This window comes from Argiope bruennichi, chromosome 6 (genome assembly GCF_947563725.1).
Source record: "Argiope bruennichi chromosome 6, qqArgBrue1.1, whole genome shotgun sequence".
Classification (NCBI taxonomy): Eukaryota; Metazoa; Arthropoda; class Arachnida; order Araneae; family Araneidae; genus Argiope; species Argiope bruennichi.
Window position 1 is genome coordinate 40492692 of NC_079156.1, and position 27148 is coordinate 40519839.

The 27148-nt window shown below is 33.1% G+C and overlaps 2 protein-coding genes across 3 annotated transcripts in view; both read left to right on the top strand.

Moving 5' to 3' along the window:
- The first annotated feature begins 2337 nt into the window (after positions 1-2337).
- The window catches only part of LOC129971179 (CD109 antigen-like), an 80697-nt gene continuing 55886 nt past the window's right edge, over positions 2338-27148 (top strand). The window contains exons 1-2 of one of the 2 annotated variants that reach the window (XM_056084716.1): positions 2338-2487; positions 18028-18083. The gene's annotated coding sequence lies outside the window, so the exon portion shown is untranslated. Of the gene's footprint in view, positions 2488-13943; positions 13962-18027; positions 18084-27148 lie in introns of those variants that run through there. The other variant, XM_056084717.1, reaches the window with a different exon arrangement.
- Positions 7763-8845, top strand: LOC129971724 (uncharacterized). Its single transcript, XM_056085701.1, has 2 exons — positions 7763-8398; positions 8612-8845. Exons 1-2 carry the CDS (start codon positions 7763-7765, stop codon positions 8843-8845), a joined length of 870 nt encoding a protein of 289 aa, XP_055941676.1.

Below are 27148 nucleotides of genomic sequence, written 5' to 3' on the forward strand. Positions count from 1 at the left end.
ACCTGTGATCGGACAGACAAACAGACAATATTCAGGGAAATGGATTTCTTTCAAAATTTTATAGGGTTAGATCAAAGGTTACATACCAAATTCCATTTATCTAGCTCGAAGCATTCTTGAGTAATCGTGTTCATAGACAGACATAATTACAGAAATATGGTTTTCGAACACAAAGAGGTTCGAAACCTGGCGATTCGGCAAAATCTGGGAGTTCGAATTTTTTGACGATTTATTATATGCGAAAGTAAAAACGGAATTAAATACTCGAACTGTATTTCATTCCGATAACTAGTTTATAATCACTTAAATTTTGAAGGTTTTTTTTTTCACCTTTTTCAAATAAAATTTGAAGTTCATCATTAGCTGTTTTGCTACTAATTTATCAAGATATTGCTTTGAATCATGGCTATTTAAAATGTGAATTAAATACCCAAGTGACATAATTAAAACTTGCACCGTATCTTCTATTTTCAGAATCTATTAATTCTATTTTAAGCAAAATTATTTATGATAATGTATTTATATTTAAATGTTTCATTAAAATTTGCTGAAAAGTTGTTTGAAATTGAATTATTAAGAATTTGCTTTAATTTTTTACTCGCTTCCTAATTTGAAAATGAAGTTGAGATTGAAAAAAAGTTTTTAAAGCCTTGGCTAAAAAAAAATAAATAAAATAAAGGCTTTTTCAAACTAAGCTGAAATACAATCAGTTAAAAATGTTCAAAAGAGAATGATATTGAAGATAATAACTCAGTAATAATTTGAAAATTAATAATTGATTAATGAATTACATTTTCAAACTAATATTCATAAAATTGTTTAAAAACTCTCGAGTTTAACTATTGTTTTAAACTTTTCCTTATATTAATATCGATCGATGACATTTAATCTTGTAAGCTTTATTTTCCGTTGACAAACATTTTTTTTCTTGCAAACGATTTTATTAAATTTAAAACGAAGAAAATAATCAAAATATTTATTTCTAACAAAAATAACGAGGCAGAATTAAATACATTGTTAGGACATAGATTTTCAATTGCTGAATATTTTCGAAACTGAGCTAGAACAAATAATATTCAGAGATCATTATAAAATAATTTAGAAATAATATTAAAAGAACAATAAATATATTGCAAAGTATGAATAATTTGTAAATATAATTTAGCTCAAGCGAATTTTTATGTTAAGTTTATTAAACCGTTTCATTAGATAAAATAAACAAACTGTTGTTCCAAGATTTTAATAAATAGATAGAACAAATTTAAAACTAATTTATTATGTTCTGTGTTTCTTATCACCATCATTAAGGTTTTCACGAAAATGAAAAAATGCATTACATTATGGTTTTTATAGATACAATATTTTAATTCATTTAAATCCATAATTGAATTTAATAACTATATATAAAGAAACTAAATTTTGTCAAATGGGATAGGATAGGGGCTTCCAATCCAAATTCATACCATTTTTTATCACACACTAATTTTATTCCAAAATAATCATTAATATCCTATTATTTTCTAGTCTTGTTTATGATTTTATTGATGTTTTTGTTATCTGAAATAAAAAGCAAGAATCTCATGCAATAAAATCAAAATCTGCGAAGATTCGTTATATAAGCTTCACGTATTTGACCTTTTGAAATCCAAATCATAATTAGATGCATAATTATATGTTTAGGAGCTCAAACCCGTTCTTCAAATTCAGTACATTTGGAACATCTCTGGAAACATCTCAAGAGTACAAGACTCCTAAAAATGCAAGACAATTTTATCTGATTTTACAAAAAGAATATATACCACAGACCAAATGATGTGAAAAGGAATGACAGATAATAACTTCGCGAGATTTGTAAGATTTATAGGCGTTAGCATTTTATGATTAGTAAGTTTGTATATTTTTTCTTTATGAATATTAAATTCAGATTGTTAAAATGAACAGAAAAAAAAATCATGGTTATTTCTTTAGATTATAACTGCATTTTAGATCAAAAAAATATTTTTACTGTTCATATTTTTTTTGGACTATTAATATCAAATCTGATAATTTTTTTCTTTTCTTTCAATTCAACTTCATTTTATTCGAAAACATTTTTTTTTTTTTGAAATTCTATTCAAGACAATCAGAATGGAACATCTATTTCAAAAGCATGCGAAGATCCGCTTTGATTTCATTCGATCAAGAAATAACCACCCTTGGTTAAAAGGTGGAATATCCGATATAGGTCACTAATATTACACTTTCCGAGCAGTGCAGTAACCCTTACAGGGTCCCCTACGTCAGAGAGCTTCCTCATTCCGCCGCATAGCAGAGAGGTGGCGCTGCAAGTTGCAGATCCATTTCACGTGGGGGACAAGATTTTGCAGAACGATTTCATTCAGTGCACTGGTGTTTATCTGTCAAGATTCGAACGTGTCTTTTAGAACTATTGGAATTAAAATCGTGCGAGTTTTTTCTTCCTTAGTGTGGCATTTATCAGAAACCTAAGTAAGTGCTTGTTATATGAAGTTTTGATTTTGAGGAATATTTAAATTCAAATTTTTCACTGCCATAAGGTTTTAAGAATTTTAAATTATTTGCTACATTTTTAACAGGTATGTTCGGTTCTACTTTTGTGAGATTCTTCTTACCAACGTTAGTTACTGTTTCTCTCAATTACTGATATTGACTTTAGTTGATTAATTAATTATATTCTTATGCTTGAAGAATTTTTTTAAACGTTTTAATAATTATTATTATTTAAAACTTTATGAAATGTGAAATTCTTAAAACATTTATTTTTGGTTTGAATTCATTTTTTTTTTAATTTGAAGTTTTACTTTTGTTATTATGCAATATCTAATGGAGATTATTTTTTTTTGCTGTGTTTGATAATTCTGCATTTTAATGTTTTAAAATTAAAATGTAAATAAATTCTTAAATATTAGCCTAAAGTTGCTATAATAATGGAAAATTATTTCCATAAATATTCCGGCTATAATATTTGTAGAATTATGACTATCTTTTTAAGCTTGTATTGAATTCTAATTATTTACAATGATGTATAGTATCTTAAGAGATGGTTTAGGATTTGAGGGTAGTTTTATTTTTTACGCCTAATGGGTCTTATTTTCTGAATTTTTTAATATATTTGCCGTATTTTAGTTTAAAATGATTTATTATTTTATTCTTTAAAACATATTAATTTATAATATGGGCAACAGTTAAACAATTCTATCTCCGTTCTTCAATTTCTACTTACGTGATTTTAGAATTTTTCATGGATGATAGATGAGAAAATTGCCATATCGTTTATAATGGAGAAGATATGGAATATTTTCGTTTCATAATATTTTCGCTCATTTACTGTAGATGCCTTCCGTACTAGAAGGCATCCAAATTAAATGCCTTCATGGTTAGTACTTGTTGATTCATTGAAGGACGTTAGATTAAGAATACTATTCATAATGATTCATATTTAATTCTAAATTATCCTATAAAAAGAGAAGTAAAATGTTTCATTGTTCTTAATTTTAATTCCGGAATTTAAATGATATAGGGCGAATGATGAGAACGAAAATCCGGTGAGTTGTCAGTTACATTAGGCAATATTTTTAAAAACATATTATTCTAGAAATTGTGCTATGTAATGTAAATGCTAAATATGTAATGTGCGTATATGCCATGTTAATAAAAAATTCTCAACTATGTACCTTTAAAACTTTAAAGTGAATTGCAAAAACATACTCGGATTTATATTTGTAAATACAATAAATTAAACATTATACTTAGTTTCTGCTAGTTCCTTATAAATAATTAAAAGGAGAAACGTATAAGCAACGAGCGAGTGAATATTCTGTTAAGTACAGATTTTCTTAAGCGTTAACGAAATAATCCTTTGTCTTGTCAGAAGTTATTACGGATTATATTAGAATATTTGCAATTATTTGTGGTACATAATTTTAAAAAAACATAGCTTTTAGCAGTTATATTTAAAATAAAATTATTCACCACAAATAAATTAACTCTTATTTTTCACGGAAATCAGTTTGTTCATGTTCGAATTGTTCAATTTTTTGTATAGAAAACAAAACTCCATATAATATTGTAACATTTTTAAATAATGAAATGGCGTTTTTTTAGAATCTTGTATAAATGACTAATACTATATTAAATGCAACTTGTTACTCACAATTTATTTGAATAATTATCTCATCATCAGTGTGCATTTAACATTTATACTTGTAACATGGCATATTTAGTAACTATATATCGCGAAACTATTGCTTCATTAGAACCTCTTGACCCATCGTAGTTTATGGGCTACATACGCTCAAATTTACTCATCTTTATAACAAAGTGTGAATAACAGTCATCACAGAAAATGACTAACACTTTCTTTCCTCCTTTAAAAGTTACACATCTGGTGGGTAAATAAGCAGTCGTAAACTTCTCACTCACAAGCCTCGCCTACATACGGTTTTCACCTGTACCAAACTGAGTTTCCAATTCTGTCCGCATCGTTTATGTCCAGACCGAAGGCCTTTGTGAATCATGACACAGCGGGTGTAGAACCGGTATGTCTTGTTGCCTTCTATAGCTTTATAGGCGAATCCTATCTGGACATGACAAATCACTCGGTGACAAACTACTCCGTCCCCCATACTCCATCCGGAATAGGATTCTCTGATGGCACCTCCCATCAACTTCTTTTGAGGGGAGATCTTGACTTTTAATGGCATGTGATGGATGGTTGCTGACACGGGGCGGTTAATTTATTACGAAAAAAGAGGGGTTCTTTTTCTTTGGAAGTGCTGTTGTGTGTGTGGGGTTGTAGTTTCTGTTGTCAGTGAACATAATTGGCGGTTTTATGCTATGTTTTGGGTGGTTTTTAGATGTTGGGTTCAGGTACATAAGTGATGTTTTTGTTAGTACATTTCTTTACTTGTAGAATGCTTTGATGGATGACGAAAAATATAGAAATGATAGCGATGGAAAAGTTAAAACGAGTAGTTATTTTAGCGAAGAGCTGTACATGTTGTAGCGGAAGAAGGGCAAAGTTGGCTATTTAACTTATTTTTAGTATTGGATGTAAACATATATACTTTCTTGCAATTTTTAAAAAATCTAATAAAATATTTCATTTAATAAATGCCCAACTTCATGATAGCGAAATTTAAAATTCTGTACAATTGAAAGGAGGTATTAAGAATATTTAAGTAATTTGCCAGACTTGTTTTTAAGTTTAATACAATTCGTCTGTTGGAAATTGTTTTATAATTACAGTATTAGATACAGCATAATACAGTTTTATAATTACAGCATAGAAGTATTTAAACATGGAGTTGCATTAATTGTATGAAGCATAAATGACTTTAGATACCTTGAATTTATAAGATAATCACATATCTATATGATAAAGTAGTAGCAGTAGTTCAAATTTTATACTTTTGCATTCTAATTTTTAAATCTAATCTCTAATCTAAATCTTATTTTATAAATCGCGTCTCTAATTGGAACTTTTTGATAAAGGGAACCGAGAAATCTTAACTGGGAGATAGATCCCAATTCCGAGCTCAAAAACAATAGTTTGTACAATTTTCTTAAATATTTTAGAAGTAAAATTAAAAAAGATGCAAAACATTATCTTTCTATACGAATATATTGAATTAGATTTGTTCCCTATCGCTACTTAATCCTACTGTTTATTATTTTTTTTCATGCATATTTAGAACCATGAAAAATGTTCTTCCTTTTAAAACGGCTTTTTTTTTTTTTTTTTTTACGTACGTTAGTTGAAAAGTTAAATTTATGGCATATTAGAACTACCGCTTTTGTGCTAAGTTGGATTGCTACTTTTAATATCTAATTTTGTGAACTTATTCTTTAAATCTATTTTGAAATCGTTTCTGCTTTTACAAAAATGAAAGAATTGTCAATAATGGTACATAACTAGGTCCGTCTGGATTGGAATGAAATGATTGATCGCCTCTCTTTTCTACTCTATTGATTTTCGAGTCCGACGGGTGACATTGATAGTGTTAGGATGTCTGAGAAGTTTCAGACAACTTCTTATTTTCGCTTCCTCAAGATCGATTCGCATTTCTTTTGTTGCGTCTGGACGACAGCTGACCCGCATCCGTCTTCTAATGTCAATACATGCAGTGAGTCATGTCCATCTGATGACATCGGCAAAAGTTAGACGAATTTTTGTGGAAGCTTTTTGTTTTGTAATTTCCATATATAGCTGAGAAGCATTAGGTTTTGTCACTTGCATCTGCTTAGTTAATAAAGTTCTTTTCCCCCTTTACCAGTGGATTCTTAGAGGTCGGAAAATTAACATTACAAAATAAATAAAAAAATAAAAATGAAAATTTTAGTTAATCATTGTTTAACTTTTGATACTTAAAATCAGAATCTTTTAGACATAATTCTTGCTTGGTAATATCGGAAGCTCCAATCAAAAAGATTACGTTGTCATGATTTCTAGCTAATGTTTTGGCAACGAAATTCTAGAGGAATAAAGTATAATCTCTTGACTTCTATAGCTAGGATAGGGCTAGAACCAGCGAAGAGGTAAAATATTGAATTTATATTTCACTTTCGTCAGCCGAGTATGATAAAGGGACGATGAAAAATATGCATCTACCGTTATTTACCGCTGATGGGTAGATAATGTTTGGTTTAGAAGCTTTTGTTCTCTGAAAATTGGTTTTATAGTAACTATCAATTTGACTGATTTCTTTATTCATTTTAAACTATTCCCGTTGTTCTATTTTAAATTACAAATATATTTTGTCTTTCACAGTTGCATTAGATTTTGAAATTTTAATTTTCCCCCTTTTATTGAAATTTATTTCCAGAATTTATTAATTTAATCGAAAATAATTTTAATTAATGTAAATCTGGGATGTTAATATTTCAAAACTGGAGAATAACAGACGGCGCTTATTCTAATTTGAAAGTTTAAATCAGATAGGTGTTCTTGCATTTTAGCTATGTTTGTTCTAGCTGCTTTTATATATCCGAATTAAAATTATATTATATACTTTCTGATTATTCAATTCGTTTGAAAAATACCCCTCAGGGGCTCACCTACTATAGGTGAGTACGGGTGTCCCAATCCCGAGGTTCCCAGGGATCTTTACTCCCTTTATGTTTACTCTACACTGCGCCTTCTGCTGTCTCCTTTATTCTTCTTTCCCTCGAGGGTAGGCGAGGGAGCTCTCCATGAGAAGCTGTCGCCGCCCTGTTTGCTTCCTGCTTCTCATGGGCAGCAAATACCCCCACGTGTTTGCCGTGCGTGGCGACCCATTAGACGGGCGGTGCACTGTGGTCCCCGGTGTATCAATCGGCCGGTAGCTAGCAACCTGAGTTACTAGTCTGCTAGGGATCAAGCGAAGGGGTTACTCCTTGGGCTTGGCGTTAAGGGTGGTCACTGTCCCCGGGGGTAACTCCGAGCGTATAGGTTCCGGCTAGCGCTAGGGTAAGCGCCGAGGCTGGGAATGGCCAGAGCCGGTGGCTGCCTTCCCTTGTTGGACTCCATGGTGGGTGGTGCCGTCGGGGCCCGAAGCCCCATCAATATCGTATGGGCAAAAAAAACCGTTCTCCCTTCAGTGGGCGTCAAATGTTACCAAATCAAATCCAAACCATTTCACATTTTGACACATTTTTCATCATAAAAAGAGTTTCTGAATCTAAAGATACTTTTCACTCTGTATCACCATTTCTTGTGCAAAAAGCCATAGTAGCAACCGTCGGTGATGTTGCAGGTATACGCAAAATGCGTTCTGGTGACTTGCTCATAGAAGTTAATTCTAAGAAGCAAGCCCAGCAAGTAACCAAACTAAAAGCCTTAGCTACAATACCTGTTACTGTTTCCCCTCACTCTTCCTTAAATTACTCGAAAGGCGTCATAACCTGTGGAGAGCTGTACAATGTTTCTCTTGAAGAAATATCTAAAGGATTTCAGCAGCAAGGAGTAACTCATGTACGCCGCATAACCATTCGGCGGGATGGGCAACTCATTAATACGAAACACCTCATCCTCACATTTCATTCACCTAAACTGCCTGAATTTGTATATGCCGGCTACCTGAAATTACCTGTTCGAGCCTATATTCCTAATCCCTTGAGATGTTTCCAATGCCAACGTTTCGGTCACTCCAAAGCTAATTGCCGCGGGACAGTAACTTGTGCCCGATGTGCTGAAAAAGGTCATGAAAGCCAGGAGTGCACTGCGCCAGAAAAGTGCGTCAATTGTGGTGAAGATCATGCTTCCTATTCGAGACTTTGCAAACGTTGGACACTCGAGAAACAAATAACCACTCTCAAATTCAAAGAAAGTATAACTTATCCTGAAGCTAGACGTAAAATTCTAGCTCAAACACCTACGCCTGGTTTAACTTATGCTTCTGTGGTACAGAAACAGTTTTGTGTAAATTGTTCTTGTCCAAATTGTGTTAAATCTGTTACCCACACAAAAACACTTGAAAAGTCAAGTGATTCAGAAACAGAGCATTCCACAAACAATGAAATTGAATTATTGAAACCTGATAAACCTAAAATAAACAAATCAAAATCTGGAAAGCATTTAAAATTACAACTTTCAAAACGTGGTCTTTCTCCACAGGAAATTAGAACAAAACTCAGAAAATCAACCTTGCGCAATTCGGTTGCTTTGGGACTTGCAAATCAAGGTGCAGTCCACAAAGACCTAACATCCATTTTTGGTGGCACATCCAAAAGTGCTGACCTAATCGCACTTCATCCATCTGAAGAAGAGGATGAACTTAAAATGAGTTGCGATATTTCGCAACTTCCCAACACTGTTTCCAATCCTTCACTTGAAGCAAAAGTTTCGTAATGGGTACCTTCGTTTCATGGAATTGTCGTGGCCTTCGGTCCAAATTAAATGACATCAAGACCATCCTTAACAACTTTCATCCTATCTGTTTTGGTGTTCAGGAGACATTCTTGACACCTAGTATCCCCATCAAAATACGCGGTTATAACTGTACTCGTAAAGATGCAGAAACAGCATCTCATCCTTCTGGTGGAGTTTGTATTTTCACGTCGAATTTATATCCGAGCACACCTCTCCTATTACATACTTCTCTGCAGGCTGTGGCTGTTCAAGTTCATACTCGAATTTTGGTCACAGTCTGCTGCATTTACTTACCGCCTCATGATGTCATTCGTCAACAAGATCTTGATAAACTTGTGGACCAACTGCCTGCACCATTTATTATTTTTGGCGATTTTAACGGCCATAGTACGTTGTGGGGTTCGGAGAATACAAATTCTCGTGGGCAACAGATAGAACAGTTTATTTCTAATAATTGTCTCTGTTTGCTCAATAATGAAGAGAAGACGTACTTCCATGAACCCACACGTAGCTTCCATAGCCTTGATCTAGCCATGTGTTCTCCTGAACTTTTGCCGGTGTTGAACTTTGCAGTTAGCAAAGATTTACATAATAGTGATCATTTCCCTATTATTGTCTCCCATGCTGATAGCGGCGGTGCGACTCTCCGTCCTCCGCGTTTTCTATTCCAGCGGGCAGACTGGGATACTTTCACGCAATTGGCAGATATAACTGAGACCATGATCAGTACTTATGATATCACGGAAGCAATGCAACTTGTTATTGACGCCATATTAAACGCCGCAAATGCCACCATTCCAAAGACCTCCCCACGTCTCAGAAAATTTCGCAGGCCGTGGTGGAATGAGGCTTGTCGCGACAGCCACAAGCAGCAAAAAAAATTATGGAACATCTTTCGGAGGTACCCGACAACTGAAAATCTCATTGCTTTTAAAAGAGCCAAAGCGCTAGCTCGTCGCGTTCGTCGTCAGAGTCAGAGGGACTCCTGGATTAAATTTGTATCGTCCATTACATCATCGACCTCCAGCAAACAGTTGTGGAAAAAAGTAAAGGCTGCGAATGGTATTTATTGTGAATCTTCCATTCCTGTTTTAAATACAGGAAGTGGGATACATTCGGCTCCATTAGAAGTAGCCAATATCCTGGGCCAAGCATTTGCACAAGTTTCCGCAATAGAATCTTATAGTCCGGAGTTTCTGGCGATTAAGAATCCCGCGGAACAGTTGCCTCTGCTTTTTAATGACCATCGCAAGTATTCATATAACTGTAAATTTAAAATGTTTGAACTCGAAAAGGCCTTATCTAAATCTCATGACACCAGTCCAGGGCCAGATGGGATTACATACAATATGCTCCGTCATTTGAGTAACACTTCCCTTTCCAACCTGTTGTTGTTATTTAACAGAATCTGGATCGAGCAGAAGTACCCTTCTCAATGGCGCGAAGCTATTGTTATCCCAATCCTAAAACCTGGCAAAGAACCATCCAATACTCTGAACTACCGACCAATAGCTTTGACGAGCTGTCTCTGTAAAACCTTAGAACGTATGGTCAATTCTCGTCTGATTTTTGAATTAGAAAAACAAGGATGTATCTCTCAGTTACAGAGTGGTTTCCGTAGAGGACGGTCAACTGTTGACAACCTCGTCCTTCTGGAAACGCAAATCCGCAATGCATTTGTGAAGAGAAATCACCTTGTATCTATTTTTTTCGATATAGAGAAAGCGTACGACCGTACGTGGCGTCACGGCATACTCTCAACGCTTTTTAACTATGGCTTTAGAGGAAATTTACCGATATTTTTAAAAAACTTTTTATCTTGTCGAACGTTTAAAGTTCGCATGGGTAACGTCTATTCAAATGATTTTATTCAAACTGAAGGTGTCCCGCAGGGTAGCATTCTTAGTGTTACTCTTTTTATTGTCCATTTTAGCCAAATAATTAATGTTTTACCTCCATCTATTCAAGGCACATTATACGTGGATGATCTCCAGATCTCTTGCCAAGGGAGCAATATGCACCTGATAGAGCGACAACTGCAGGTTGCTGTAAACAAACTTGTAAATTGGTGCAATGAAAATGGACATACGATTTCTCCAGAGAAAAGTAGATGCGTCCATTTTTGTAGGAAACGGGGTATTCATTTAGATCCCAAAGTTCAGATTCGTAATGCTACCATCCCTGTGGTAAATGAAATAAAGTTTTTGGGGATAATATTTGACCGTAAGCTCACTTTCCTTCCGCATGTCCTACATTTGCGGAAGAGGTGTGATAGGTCATTAAATATTCTCAAGGTACTGTCCAGAACCACTTGGGGAGCAGATCGAACTTCTTTGCTCAGAATTTATCAGGCAGTGACTTTATCCCGTATAGATTACGGAAGTATGGTGTATGGCTCTGCTCGTCCTACGGTTTTACGTAGACTTGATACCATACATCATTCTGCTTTGAGAATTAGCTTAGGAGCATTTCGCACCTCGCCTGTGAATAGTCTGTATGTTCTCTGCCATCATCTACCACTAAGTTTACGGCGTGAAAAATTATCTGCCCAATATTATCTTCGAGCACTGTCTGTTCCGAAGCATCCGGTGTGTTCTTTGATATTTCCAGTTAGTCTTCGGAGACTTTATAATGCTCGTCGCTCTCACGCACTTCCATTCTGCGAGAGAGTTAAACTGCTCCTTCGTGATTATGGACTTCATGATAAGGTAATCCAGACTTCCGATCCATTTTCCTTTCCTCCCTGGAATATTCCTCAGTTTTCATTTTTAAATCCCTTCTCTGGTTTTGAGAAGCAGAGTACTGCCCCTATTGTCTACCAGAATCTGTTTCATTCTCATCGCTGTCAGTATTCAGATTATTTAAAAATATTTACGGATGGTTCGAAATCAGAAGGCCATGTTGGTTGCGGTATTGTTTTTGATACCGACATATTTAGTTACCGTCTAGATTCATCTCTATCTGTTTTATCTGCTGAATTATTAGCCATCTTTTATGCTCTTCAGAGGATTTCCCTTTCCTCTGATCGTAAATTTTGTATCTATACTGACAGCATGAGTTCATTGACAATGTTTTCCAACTGTAATAATCAGATTCACCCGGTTGCCCTGGAAATTCTTGATCTTCTAAGAACTTTAAAAAACAGGGAATTTAAGATATTATTTTGCTGGATTCCGAGTCATGTCGGAATCACTGGTAATGAGCAGGCGGATAACGCAGCAAAGAGTGCATCTTTGCTTGCACAGCGAGACATCCCGTTCTGTGATGCTAAAAATATTTTTCAACGTCGTCTGTACTCACTCTGGCAGGAATCATGGAATAATCATATCAATAACAAACTTTATGTCATAAAACCTATCATTTCATCCTGGCCTTGTTTACCAGTGCGAGAGCTAGACGTCAAATTGTCTAGACTCCGCATTGGTCATACTCGTTATACACATAAACACCTTTTATTCGGCGATCGAGCTCCTTTCTGCTCTAGATGCCAAGTGATTTTAACCGTTCTTCATCTTTTAATAGAGTGTCCTAATTTTAATCATCATCGTTTACGGTTTTTCTGTACTTCAACAGTGGACATGCAAATGCTCGTGGGGGAACGTCCCCACAAAAACCTTTTTAAATTTTTAAAAGAAATTGGCTTTTACAATTTTATTTGACATTTTAATTTGTTACCAATTTTTACAATGTTTGTAGATATGACCTTGCAATTTTTTAATCAGTTTTTAATTCTACAGAACCTTGCATAAAAACCACCTTATATATTTTAACCATACGACTGGCGCAGTATAGTCAAATTTGGCTCTTGCGCCACTAAATCCCACTATCCATCCATCCATCGTTTGAAAAATAGTGCTCAATATTTAATGAAATTCTTTCTTATTTCATTATTTAATATTAATTTTTGTTATTCTATGCTTTAATGTGAAAGTTCCCCGAAGATTCTGTATAATTGTGTAATCCTATCCTCTGTTAAATATTTTCATTATCCCCCCCCAAATATGATTAACTGAAATTACGCAAATTTTCGATAATTATAGAATTGAATCAATATGATCTTAATTACTTTCTTTAATTTTTTTTTAAATAAATGATCTGATGGGTGCTAGTTTCCTTTTTTTTTTTAACCCTAAATTCATGCTTTGGTGAGCGGAATCCACAATTTAAGAAGTTCTGATGTTCAGAATCAAGCAGCAAATTTTCTTCAAACAATTCTAAATCATATTTCATAAATCTTTTAATGATAGTTCTTGTACTTCAAATACAATTGACTGCATAACTGTTAAACCATTCTTAAATCTGAAGGACAAGTTTGTTTATTCAAAAGTATTTAATCAGTTATAATAACTATTTTTCCTATCTTCCATCATGAGAGATTTTTAATTTATATAGACACTTGAGAAATAAAATTGATGTTATCTGTATCCGAACAATGTGTCATTCAATCTCACACAAGCGAGTAATTAGAATTTCCCAACAGAAGAATACGTTTCTCCACCAGAGAAAACTGACCTTGCATTTCCAACTGTTATTTGAGCCGGCATTGTCTCTTGAAATTAGAGATGGAATGTGACGTTACGATAACGAAGTGTCAAAACATTCCAAACGTTCCCTCTTGTTGGAGAAAGAGCAATTTCTCCCTTTCCACATCTCAAGGGCAATTGGGAATACCCTTTTTCAGGAAATCAGCATTCTGTTTTAGCATGTGCGAACGAATTTCATTGATGATAATCATGTGACTTTAGGGGAAATATGTAGTTTCCTTCTTTTGATGATCCATTAGCCGATTTTGTAGTTTCCTGTGTGTCAAGCTGTGCTTATTTCCATGTGCGTCTGATTAGTTTCCACTTCCGATAGTTGGTGTTGGAATGTACCGGTCGTTAATTTAGGAAACAGCTATCGATGCAGCTGCGGAAGGCTTTACCTTGATTGATTGGCGCCATTAAGCGTGAATTATTTTGACAGTCCACTTAACCGTATTTCCGACTTGAGACTAATTTACTGGTAATAATTTACTTTGATTTTATCAGTGGCTCACTATATCGATTTATTGATCTGTTCGGTATCGATTAGTTCCCAATTATAATTATTTAAGGTATGTATCCACGTTTGGCATGAATTTTTCGAAAAATTCTATAAAATGTTTATGAATTTTTGTGTAAAATAGATTGAAAAAGAAATCCGTATGAAACAAAAATACCATGTGAAAAGCCAAAGGTGGTGTAAAAAAATTAAATGCTTTTCTTTCTTCCCCTAAAAAAGTATAAAATCCAAAACCTTCTAGCTTAGGATTTGTTTAAAATTTTGGAGAAATAAACTAAATAATTAAATATATTATTTAGCTTCTGAACTAAGAAGTTGACTGCATTTCTACCTTATATTTCTCTAAATATATATATATATATATATATATATATATATATATATATATATATATATATATATATATATATATATATATATACAGGGTGTTTATAAAGTCCCGGACCCATTTTGATGTTTAATAACTCATAAAATAATAAAGATATAAACACACTTATGACATTTATTGATGGAATAACTCATATATTTTCCTTTTCAAGTTTGAATATTTTTACTTTTGTAAATATCGTCTGCGCGTGTGGTTAATTTCAGATAATTTCATTTTCCAGTCTAAATATCTGTACTTTTCTAAATATTGTCTGCTTATTAATTGCATTTTTCTCTTTTGTTTTTATCAACTATTGCAATGTTATGTTTACTTTTGATGTGTTTGTTCTATGTAGTACTTTTGTATGTGATGTTTTATTCGAGCGGATATTAAGGAGAATGCATACACCACAAGAGAAAGCACAGATTTTATGGTGGTTCATAGAAATGAAATCGATAGTGCAAGCACAGAGAAATTTCAGAAGAATTTACCAAAAAGATCCTCCATCCAAAAACAGCATCTTGCGGTGGAAAAAGAATTTTCTAGAAATTGGAAGTATCGAAGATAAGAAACGTTCCAGACGTCCTTGCACAAGTGATTTTGATGTTGAGCGTGTCAGAGAGACATTTTTACACAATCCTAGAATATCTGTGAGATCAGCGGCAACAGAATTGGATATGCCAATTTCGACGGTGTACAAGGTTATTAAGAAAAAATTAAGACTGCATGCATACAAAGTTCAAATTGTTCAAGTTTTGGAACCGAACGATAGACCTAGGAGGATGGCCTTTGCAACAGATATGCTAAGGAGGATAGAAGATGCTGCTGATTTTCTGAAGAACATAATGTTCTCCGATGAAGCATCCTTTCATGTTTCTGGCATTGTTAAGCGCCATAATGTGCGCAAATGGCTCTGTGGATGCCGACATGCTTGTCGCTACCTGGCGTGAAATTGACTATCGACTTGATATTCTCCGTGCGACGAAGGGGGCACACGTGGAAGCTCATTGACAAGGGTCATGAAACTTTTTGAGTCTATTTAACCATTTATGTTATTAATTTAAATCTATCTTTATTATTTTATGAGTTATTAAACATCAAAATGGGTCCGGGACTTTATAAACACCCTGTATTTTTTTTTTCCTTGATAAGAATTGAAACAAAAAATCTTTTTAATTCAACAGTTAAGGAACTGCAGAAACAATATATAGGAAGGAATTATGCCATATTTGAAAGTTATATAAATTTGATTTTTAGGGTGTTTTGAGATTTAACAAAATTTTGAATTTTTGGAAATGGCAATTAACGATATAAAATAACATTAACGTCTAAGCTGTGCAAATATGTAAGTGAATGCTTCTTTATAAAAAATAACACAAACTAAATATAAATTAAAAAAACTGTTTAGAAGTTAAGAATATTAATTAAAAAATAATTCGATCTAATTAATTTTTTATCGCAGTCATATGTCTTACAATTAAATAACTTTAAATTTTAAAGTAATTATTCAGTGCTTCATTTATTGGTGTTTAAAAAAATGTTCCTTTATATATTTTTTTAAATGCATTTCTACCTTATTTATAACTATTTATCTGAATGTTACAATTTATATTGCAATAGCTTTCCACGTATTTGAAAGTTTATTCATTAAATCATCTTTGACCATTATTTTCATATTTTTCCTTTTCTTTCTGTGGTTAATTATTTTTGCTGTGAAAATTTTAAGATTTTTTTTTTTTTATTTAGTTCTTAACGTTATTGCTCTTGCAATGCAATTAAAATTGCCAGAAAAATGATTCTGATATAGGCAATAAATGGATAAATTTTAAAAGTTGGATTTTTTTTATTCTTTATTGATGACAGTTAAAATTTGTTGAACGGAAACATTGATTAATTTTTTTTGTATCGATATTAAGTGCTGTGTTTCACAAAAATAGTCTGTCCTTAAATATATTGATGCATTTTTTTGACTTCTTTATTTATGTAATCTTTTGTATAGAAGATGTTGAGACATGTGATATTATTAGTTTGAAATTTGCTGATTTAATTTTAAATTCATTGATTGTTTTTTAACCATTATAATTTTTTTTAAAATCCATAAGTTCTGGATTGAATTTCGAAATTATCACCTACCATTTTCGTATGTGATTGTCTCGTGAATAGAAAGATATTGCAAATAGTGTTTGCATTAACCTGGCAGTACTGCACTGTTATTTGAACGATTTTTTTTAACCGAATGTTTTTGTGTAAAGACGAAAATTGTTCTAAAAAAAATTTCTATTGTGTTCTAGAAAACAAAACAGCAATCATAAATGATAGAATTTGAACTGCTAAAAGACTACTAATTGAAACTGTATATTTTCTGAACCACTCGTGCATGAAATTTCTATTGACTGATCAAATTTCGAATGTGGAAAAAAGAATGAGCCTTATTGTTTTGACAGTTATTTCTTTCGCTGGCTTCTGGTAATTTTCAGTTTTCTTAAGAAATACATTGACCTGATTTACATGCAGACTGACACAAACACTGGTTGATTGTTCACCGCTCTACTTAAAGACCGTATTAGAATTATTCTCTTCTTTATTGGAAGAAAAAAATGGTATATGAATACTTTAACGGTTCTTTTGTGAACCGACTGCATAATTTGTTAGTAAAAACAGGAAAGATGTTTTCACCTGTTCGTTTAAGCCGTTGAAGGTGACCTTGATTGAATCGTGCTACTGTATAACCGTCGCGTGCAATTTTTTTTTTTCTTGGGAAGTTTTCGGGCGTGAAAATTTTGAATTTTTTCCCCATACTTGGTTTTCCGGTACCTAGGCGTCAACACAGCTTGTAAAATGAATTCGTGTTGAAAGTAATAGGCCATTCCTTCCCCCCCCCCCTCTCGACTTTATTCTTTTTTATTCATGGATATCGTCGTATTTCCTGCGTCGTATTAATTCGCAGGAATTACTATGTAAAGCTTTTGTTAGGGATTTTTAGGGACATCGATATACGTGAAATTAAAGAGAAGATGGATAATTTTATAAACATATCCCATAAAACATGTAGCTCATTCTTCGAATCAGATATTCGTAAATTGTCACCGATTTTTAATAGGTGACAATTTTTATTGATGCTTAAACCAAAAGATGATTTGATTAACATAGGATCCGAATAGTATGTTTATACTTATAAAATCAAACGCGAATCAAATTGAACCTTCAGCATAAACTATAATCGTAATGTTAAAGTCTTAATAGCTGGCTTGTTTATACGAATCGTGTACCGATAAAAACTGACAATTTCAAATTGTTTGGAGTTTTTTTAATATAGTATATAATTTAAAATGTCTACCATATATGCTATTACGCCATTTTTGGGATTTCCTTCGAAGAAACCGATAAGCGGAAAAACAGTTCTTAATTCAGCAGACGATTTTGTTGATTTAATTGTTTCTGAATAATTTAAGCAGTCGGTTTTGAGTGTAAAGCTGACGATTCTTAATGCAAAATAGTCTTCCAAATGTTTTAATTGTTCTTTTTGGAATTTGTGAGTTTGTAATGGACAGAATTTGTTTCCTTAAGAGGATTAATTCTAAATTAGTTTTCTCTTACGAATAAAAATTTAAGTACAAATAAATAAAAAAAACTTTTGCTTCTGTTTCCTTTATTTTTACTTTTTTATTTTATTTGCTTTATTAGAATTTTGTTTGTTGTATTTCACTTAAAAGAAAAACTTCAATTCTTATTGACTTTCATTTTATTTCAGATATCTATAAACACGCAGTGCGTCCCAAAGAAGCTACTCAGATCTTCGCATCACTGGTAAAAGATTTCTTCTACATTCTCTTGCATGTTCTCAATGCTCGTGTTAATTTCAATTCACGTGCGCTTTTGTGTACTCTCTTCTGAACGTTCAATATTTATTTTTCTTGAGCTTGCTGCAATTCCTGCTTTCTAAGCCGCTTCTAGATGCTAAAGAACTTGATTTGAATATTTATTATCCGTGTGTGTAAATGTTGAACTCGCGTGTTACGCATACCCTATGAAATATGCTTCGTTGTTTGATTTGTCAGGTCGTAAAGTATATAAAAGACTGTAAATTGATTGCTGGGATCTCGCTTTCGATGCGATGTTTGGAGGTTTTGCGCGATTACACCTGGGCTTGCGTGTTCGCGTAGGTTAGTTACTTTCTGTTTGTTATATGAAGAAGGCTGCATATGAATGGCTTAATTTCAAAATCATAGCTTATGTTTTGTATATACTAGCATTTGTATATTTGACATGTAACAAGTTTAAGCATAGTTATATTTCAGTGGGATTTTTTTCTTTTTTGTAATTTATGGAAAAAGTTATTTCTTTGTTAAATTTAATAGTCGGCTCTTACTCTTTATGGTTCGTGAAGTGCGTTGTACCAGCTTGATTCCAGAGTCCTCTGGAGAGAAGGACCCGACGACACAATGTGCAAGACTATTTGAAACATTAGATGATATGCAGAGTTACGTTTTTTTTTATGCCTCTGAGATCGTGAAGCAAATTAATTTGTGGGTATCTACTTAGATGCTGTTTATATTCAGCATCAGATGTTTAATGTAAATTAAACTTGTCAGTTTTCGATTTTTCGACCACATAGACCAAAACTGCGTCAATTTTGTTTTCTGGATCAATATTATCTTGATTTTTGATTCTTAAACCTACTTTGTCCTGATTTTTAATTATAAATAGTTAATATTGGGAAACTAAGATGTTTAATTAAATATAATTTTGAATTATGGATTTGAAAATCTACGTCTACCTCTGGAACATCACGTGTCCCCAATGGGACAATGGCAAATGGATGTCCCGATGAGACCCACAGGGGTCACGTGGTGTTCATGAGGTAGGCGTGGTCTTCTATTGCGCACAATAGTTGGCCTCGTGTGAACACTGCTTTAGATATATCCATCCCCTTAAAAAACATCAGACGATATCTACATCCCCTTGCCCCCATTTCACAATGCCATTGCCTGTAATTATTTGGAAAGTTCACTTCCACTTCATGTAGGTTTGTGCCAAAAGCATTGTAATTGGTGATTTGATTTGAATCGGTTGGATCAAGTTTTCCTCCCCCTTTCCCACCCTGAATATCCAGAGGGTTCCGGAAGAATCAGGTGCAGAAAATCTGATCTAATGGAGAAACAACGTGTTTAGTTTTTACTTTCTCCTGCATATAAAATACATGCATTGGGGCATGAAATAGATGCATGTTTTTCCCCCTTTAACATTGTGGATGGATTAAACGCACTTTAAAATCTGATTTACATTTCTGAGGTTCAGTGATTCAAAGGCGTTTTTTTTTTTTTTTTTTGTGGTGATTATTATAGAAAAGCAAGTATTGGCATTTATTATCCCTCTTATTACAACATAACTTTTTAAATAGTCGGTATTCAGATTGTAGGAAATGTTTTAAGTAATTTCGATTGAACGTAGTTATTTTTAATTTCCTCGCCTATATTGTGTCTTGTATCGAATTGCTGGATTTTGGCTATTAAGTTCCAAGGGCTGGAACATCTATAGCCTTCTTGCTTCTCGGTCGCTACACCACTAAATGCACAAAAGATAAATCATTACTTTAAAATATCTTACGTGCTCTGTATATTCTTTTATGGGCTGAAATATTGTCCCATTTGGAATGATCATCTAATTATGATTGAAATAAATTCATAGGTCAAGCCGTGAACCAGAAATTTTTAATGACTTAGAAATGACATAAAGCAGCAGGCAGCTGCCATGGTAAATGTGACAGACCAGAAATGTATATTAAATTCTTGCTATGTAATCCTCTTTGTCCTTTATTTTCTCAGAACGTAGAAAACAACTGCAAAATTTTACGCATGGCAAAAGAAGATTAAAGTAATACATAGAATGTTTTAATAGAGATCGAATATTATGTGGCCATCTCTTTTTGGCTTTCTGATGTGCAAAACTTATTCAGAAGTATGGTAATTTGTCAAATTACGCCTCGAGATCATGACTATGCTCTGCGTCTGATATTTCCCTGACAACAAGGGGTGGGCATGGGTTGAAGAATCGATTTCAAGACCAAACTCGGGTCTTCTGAATGCTAAACCAACACCTTTTTTTTTTTTTTTTGCTATGTCTTCACTGTAGTGGGAAAGTGGACTATATAAATAGAAACTAGATGTGAATCAGAGATGATAAACAGAATAGCTAATCAGTTAATGTCGCGTTTAGGGCATCTTTAAGTAAGCCCCTCTATGAAATTTCGAACATCTCATTGACTATATAATTTGTCATCGATTTCCATTTCGATGTGTACCGATATAATGATAAACATATTTACGTGGCGTATTTTATGTCATCAGGGGCGGATTTTCAACTAGGCAGCTGCCTAGAACCGCTAAGCTGTGAGGGAATTGCAAGCAGGTTGATTAAAAACTTTATTTTCCTTATTACTAAATCAATAAATCTATATAAGACACAATAGTATGAATGATAATAATAAGGCTACTTAATATAATTATTAACATAGCAATTGTAGTTACATAATTCAAATAGGTTTATTTTTTATATAACATATCAGCTATATTTAAGTATAATTGTATATTTTTCATTTATTTTATTTAACGATTAGAATATTTGTAAAACTGAATATCTGCTTCAATAATATTGTGTAGCAACTTGGTTACCAAGCAGTCTGGAGACGTAATAAAAGCAAAAATATATTCACAGAGTTAACGAAGAAGAAATATTAACCTCAAATCAATAACATATTTAAAATGTACTGAAATATGTAACTCAGTATACCATTCTATTTAAGAGTGGCTTCATAATATGCTGTCGTGGCTGGTTCGTGAGTGTTTTTAATAAATAGGCAAATAGAAAACTTAACAAATTTATTGCAGATTCGTTCGAGTTACTCTGCTCAGTAACTCCTTCTCCTCCAAGAGCAAACACTCGAATGACATCACTCTTTTTAATTACACTCGCGCTAGTTGCCTAGCGCCATCTATGAACGTTTATTTCCTAACGCTTCAAAATCCAATCACTACATATGCATTTCCTAATATCACAAAATATCTTAAATCCACCATTGTATATAATATCAGTGTTTACCATGAGACTTCGTGCAGCTATGTTATAACTCGATCGCCCCATCTATAAACTGTTTTCCAATTAAATTTAATTTTGATATTTTCATCAATAACTGAAATCAGATTTCTTTAATTCCCAGAATTACGCATCTGCATCTCATCTTCGGTTTTCTTATTCGGCTTTGCGTTTTTTAAACTTCACTCCTCAACCTCACCCACAGCTTTATTTGTCGACACTTGCCATCATTACAGAATGAAATATTCATTCACACGTGCACCCTCCGATGCGCTCGATCTCTGTGCCATGGGAAGCCGACTATTTTTATTACCACTGGGATGGGAAATGATTTTGAAATCCGAAACACCTCTTCGCGGAACTAGCAATGCGTCACGGGACACTGGCTCACCAAGTTAAACATAACATCATAATGCTCATCGAAGTCCCCCCCCCCTTTTGATTGCAGCTGTAACGGGATTCGCCGAAAAATTACCTGCTCGAAAGCCATCTTACGCCGGCAAATGAAAATAAGATTGAAAAATTGGTGAGAATCAGTCCGATGTTGGCGTTGCAGAATTCAGTGTTTTTTTTCTTTTCTTCAATTTGTAGTCAGAAAAATATTTCAAAATATTATTTCATAATATTTTCTGCCGCTTTATAATGTTTTAATATAAAAAGCGGCTCCAATGACATAGCAAAGAGTTGGTATATAGATACCCATTTGCGCTAGTCTTCAGGTGCTCCGCGGAAAGTTCTTATTTGTTACATTTTAATTCTCTTGTTTCTTACGAACCTATTAAGTTCTGGACCTCAAAACTCTAAAGTCATAATTCCTTTTTCAAATATCGATTGAATTTCCTTTCCTCTCCCCCCCCCCTCCAAAAAAGTACATCTCGAATCTTCAAGGGTTGGTTTTTAAAACTTGGCTATCAAGGAGGTTTGCGCTAGAGATTGGATTCAAATATTTTCTGAATTTTAAAACTTTTAGAGTAAAGCATTTCTTTTGAATCTTCAATATTGGGAGGTATTGTTTCCAAATGGAAAAAAAATATCTAAGTCCAGGGCATGGTTTTCAAATTAACAAAACTCGCGCTTCTGATACGAAAAAGAGTGAAAATTCAGCAGAAACATTCGGGCGGTTGCCGTAATTTACTTGAAAGTGTTTGTTTTACGTTTAGGCGTTTCAGTGTTGAAGGAATTATGACTAAATATAACAACGAGAGGGGGGCGAAAAATATTCCATCTCAAGTTTTATCATTAATTATAGAGGGCTATAAAAACTCGAGTCCTTGGCGCCGTTTACCTTTGCTATACGTCTAATGTTCCGCTGTATATATATATAATATGGCGCTTTTGTTTTTAGTTTCTTTCTGTAATGAATTGTGTGTACTTATTTTTTGGTTGATTGTTTGAAATTTGATGCATTTCTACACGTATATCAAGATCGTATACCAAATTTCACTCATGTACTCGTGTATCTTTTGCTGACTTTGAAATAACACACACACACACCTTACACTTTAGTAGATTATTCCAAAGCTTGATTAATATCTACATTTATTATTAAATCTTCGCATCGAATTCCGTTTGTTTAGCTTGTATTCTTAAGCGAAAATCTTCTGTTCCATACATTTTCAAATATTTTATAGTCTACAATTTTCGATATAAAAATATTAAATACATTCATATACTAAATTTTATTGCCTAGTTTATTGCAGTTTTAAATCGTCATCTTAGCAAGCTGATGGAGTCTCCCTTTATTTGGTTGCTTACTAAATTTACTCCTTGTTCCATTTTCGAGTGGACAATTTTGCATATAGACGAATGAATAGACAGCTGAAATTCCAAACGATTTTTCGACGATTTTGCATATAGACGAATGAATAGACAGCTGAAATTCCAAACGATTTTATGAAGTAGAGGTTTATGAATGAAATTTTTTTATAATAGTGATATTCGAAAATTGAATCGATTTTGTTCCAAAGGGAAGACAATTTATTGAGTTGAAACAAAAAACATACATTCTTTAGTTTTGCTCCTTTCCTAGATAATTCAGCTAATTAATTGTCAGGAATAACTTTAAATTGACCTTGAGAATTCCACCCAACTTTTTCATTCTTGGACACATACTTAAGGAAGTCTGTCTGACCGTGGCTGGAAAACCATTATAATTACGAATTTAATGGGCGGAAATTCTGAAACGTGTATTTAAGATAGACGCTACTTTGAAAATTTCTTGACGTTGTGTAACTATTCACTCAAAGCATGACGTGCATGTGTTAAAATGACAGTAGTGAGCTTGTAAAATAATCAGGTACATCTTATCAGAATGAGGCATATAAAAATTTGTAAATCCTATCGTACAGTTATTTAATGTTCTAGCCTGGCAAAATGAATGAATGAATGGATAATGGAAACAAATGGATTGTGTGGATTTATTTGGTTTTAAATTTGATGAACAGCAGATATTTCACACAGTAATTTAAAAAAACTGAATGAGTTATTTGGCGGTATTAATCAATTCCCATCGTATGTTTGGAATGTCTAATCACCAGATTAGATGAAATTTTTATATTTCAATTATAAAAATTTCATGTGTTAACATCGTTAGTTATAATATTTCAAATGTAATATTTATTATTTTTTTCCATATATTTGACTATAAATTACTGGTATACAAATGTGGCACTCATTCTGTCATTCTTCAAATACTATATACTGTTCGTTTCAGTATTCTGAGACGATCACTTTTCGACGATTCTATTTCGCTAAGGGGTGAGACACGGAAGGATGCACGCATTTCCGGAATTTATTTTATTGTTCACTGTAACATCTCTTCCTGTCATCTTTTCTCTCACCCCTTTTTTGTGGAATTAAACCCATCCTAACACATGCGCAAAAGCGCGGAGGGTTTTAGAATACGTTGGTAAACAATATTCAATTTCAAAAGTAAGCGATATAAATTTGAAATATTTCAATTTCCATTTTCAGCTTGACTTTGAGTGATATATGTGCACTGCCGCTATCATTTGATTTCTATTTATATGGTTCCTTTTCTGTTACTAAAATAGCAATAGAGAAAGAATAATTAGGAAGTTGGAATCATAGGTTTGAGTCATTGCAACGAATGCGTTAAAATTAAACTAGCCATTCACTATTTTTCTTTGAAGCAGCAAAAATTTTCTATTTTTGTGTTCTGCCAAACATTTTTTTATAGCTCAAAGAAACACTCAGCAGAACAGTCAGAATTTGTGCATTTGTTTTTAAACTCTTTTCTCGGTTTGCATATATTCAATCCTACTCTTTCTTCATTTATTTATTATTTTTTTTTGAATAAACTGAACAGTACAATAAATTAACGATAAACGTATAAATTGATCTTTTATTAATTACCAAGTGTTTGAGATAATTTGAGGAATTTTTGATTTATAAATCATTTAATAAAAATATCAATAGATAAATGTATTTTTTTAGGTTATACAATTTTAAATATGTTGTGAAACGCAGTTATGCTCGGGTTGAGCTTGTTCGTAAAATGTATTTCCAACTAATTCTTAAGTTGTCCTCTTTGCTCAATTTTACAAATAGAACGATTATTTAAGAATGCTCCTCTGTGTTTAAGAACAAAATTAGGCTTAAAAAATTATCGCCTTTGGATCTACGTTTTAAGAAAGCATTTCCCCCCTTAATCGTCACTAAGTCAAAACCAACGAAATGCCCATTTTCAAGGTCTCTAGGTCTTGCACCCCCAGGCGGGAGCCTCACCTCTTATCTTCCAATGGAATTGCCTTCCCCCTTGAATTATAGTGAGCGGCAGGCGTGTGGTGTCTTTTTGCTTACCAACTTCCTTATAATAAGTAGAGTACCGCTGAAGTCTGACGTCTTGGAGAGGATAGCCCTCGAGGACACACTACAAAATGAAGGTCACGAAAGGAGTGGGAGCGGGAACAAAGTGCCTTGATGGAACGATGAGTCCGCCCCAAAGAAAAGTAGGTCGGTTCTTTTTTTGACGGACCCCCCCCCCCTTTCAACTTAAAGAACCAGTAATTTTTTTGTACACTTTCCGAGCTTCACTGCACAAGTGGACTCTTGTGGAATATTTTTCAATAAAAACTGAATGGCTAATAGTCATGCTGAACGATGAAAATAAAGCCCAGTTTTATTGGTTTAGATTGGGTTTCTTTTGTGTAGTATTGCTTTAGTAACCGCCAGCGGAAACACAATATTTCGGGTTTTGATATCATTATATCCATTGCAATAGTCCTAAGTAAAATTCTAACGTGTTTAAAAATTATTTAAACAGAATGCAATTTTCATCATAACCAGTTAACTGTTTCGACTTCTTCGGAAAATGCGTATCTAAATTGTATCGCAAAAATATAGTGATGACGAGTATACACTTCAGATACAGAGTGTGTGTAATATGAAATTGTGTTGCAATGAAATGACTTTATTTTTTATTTCTATAATCTCATTTACTTAAACTAGCTTACATTTTTTTTGCATATGAGCGAAAAGAAACATAAAATTAATTTATTATTTTAATTTGCTGTTAGAGAATGGTATTGAGCTAAGCATGACACATCACATAATAATCTTTTATTTGTTCCTTTAATTCCAACTTGACCTCAAAATATTTTAAACATCTTGAAATTTACGAATAGGTTGGAGTTTTTACTAAAATTCTGATTCAAACTGCTAATTGTCACAGCTTATTACTCCTGACAAATAAACTCGTCATAACGCAAAATGTTGCACTTTTTCCATGACGAGTAAACTTGCCAAAAACAATTAACTGGTTAAATCGAAAGTAAATTCATAATTTTTAGTAAACCCGTCAAACGCATTGAAACGTGCATTAAATCAACCACCTTTTTTCTTAGTTTTTCCCTTTCTCTTATAAGAATTCAAAGACAGTATTATAACCGTCAAAAAATTCAAATTCGAGTTTTTAAAGTATCTGTTTGACCTTGAGTGCAAAAGACATTCTTTGAATTGTCTCTGTATAACTCAAAAATGCTTTGAGTTTTATTGAGTTGGAATTTTGTATACGAGTTGGAATTTTACTATGTATATACTTCTTATAAAAGATTAGAATAATAAACATTTTGTTAAATATTGGTCATAATTTTAGAATATTAACATTTTGTTAAATATTGGTCATTACATCGACTTTGCTATTACTACACTTATTAACACCTAGCATTTGCTTAAATCATAGCTATAGATGTGGAAGCCACGGAGCATAAATAACTAAACATATAATTTTACATTTACTGAAAATTAGAAAAATGTAAAATTAGTCATTAGTGTGTTAAGTCAAAAATGGGTTGATTTTTAAAAAATATTTAAACTATTGAAATTTTTATGCGTGCACTGAAATAATAAGTTAACCTAAAATAAGTCACTAATATGTTAAGTTAAAACTGTATTGAAACGTGAAATTAAATTGACGCTTTATTAAAAAAATGTTCTTCACAATATATATTGTCTAGTGTTACGAAATTACGAAATCCGCTTTTGGTTAAATGACGCGATGATGTGAAAATTGCAATAAATTTTCAAATTGTATTTAGTGACCTAAAAGTTGCCGATATTTCCACCCTAGAAATTAATGATTTAGCTGATACGAAAGCCAACTGAATTACTTTGTCTTTCTTGGTACTTTGTTGGAATATACTATATATGAATTATTTTCGATTTTTTTCAGTTCAGCGCACACGTCTGTTTTTTATTGAAGCTATTGGCGACTCGGGAATTCTGACCATCGCCAAATACCTAACCATTATTACTTTTTT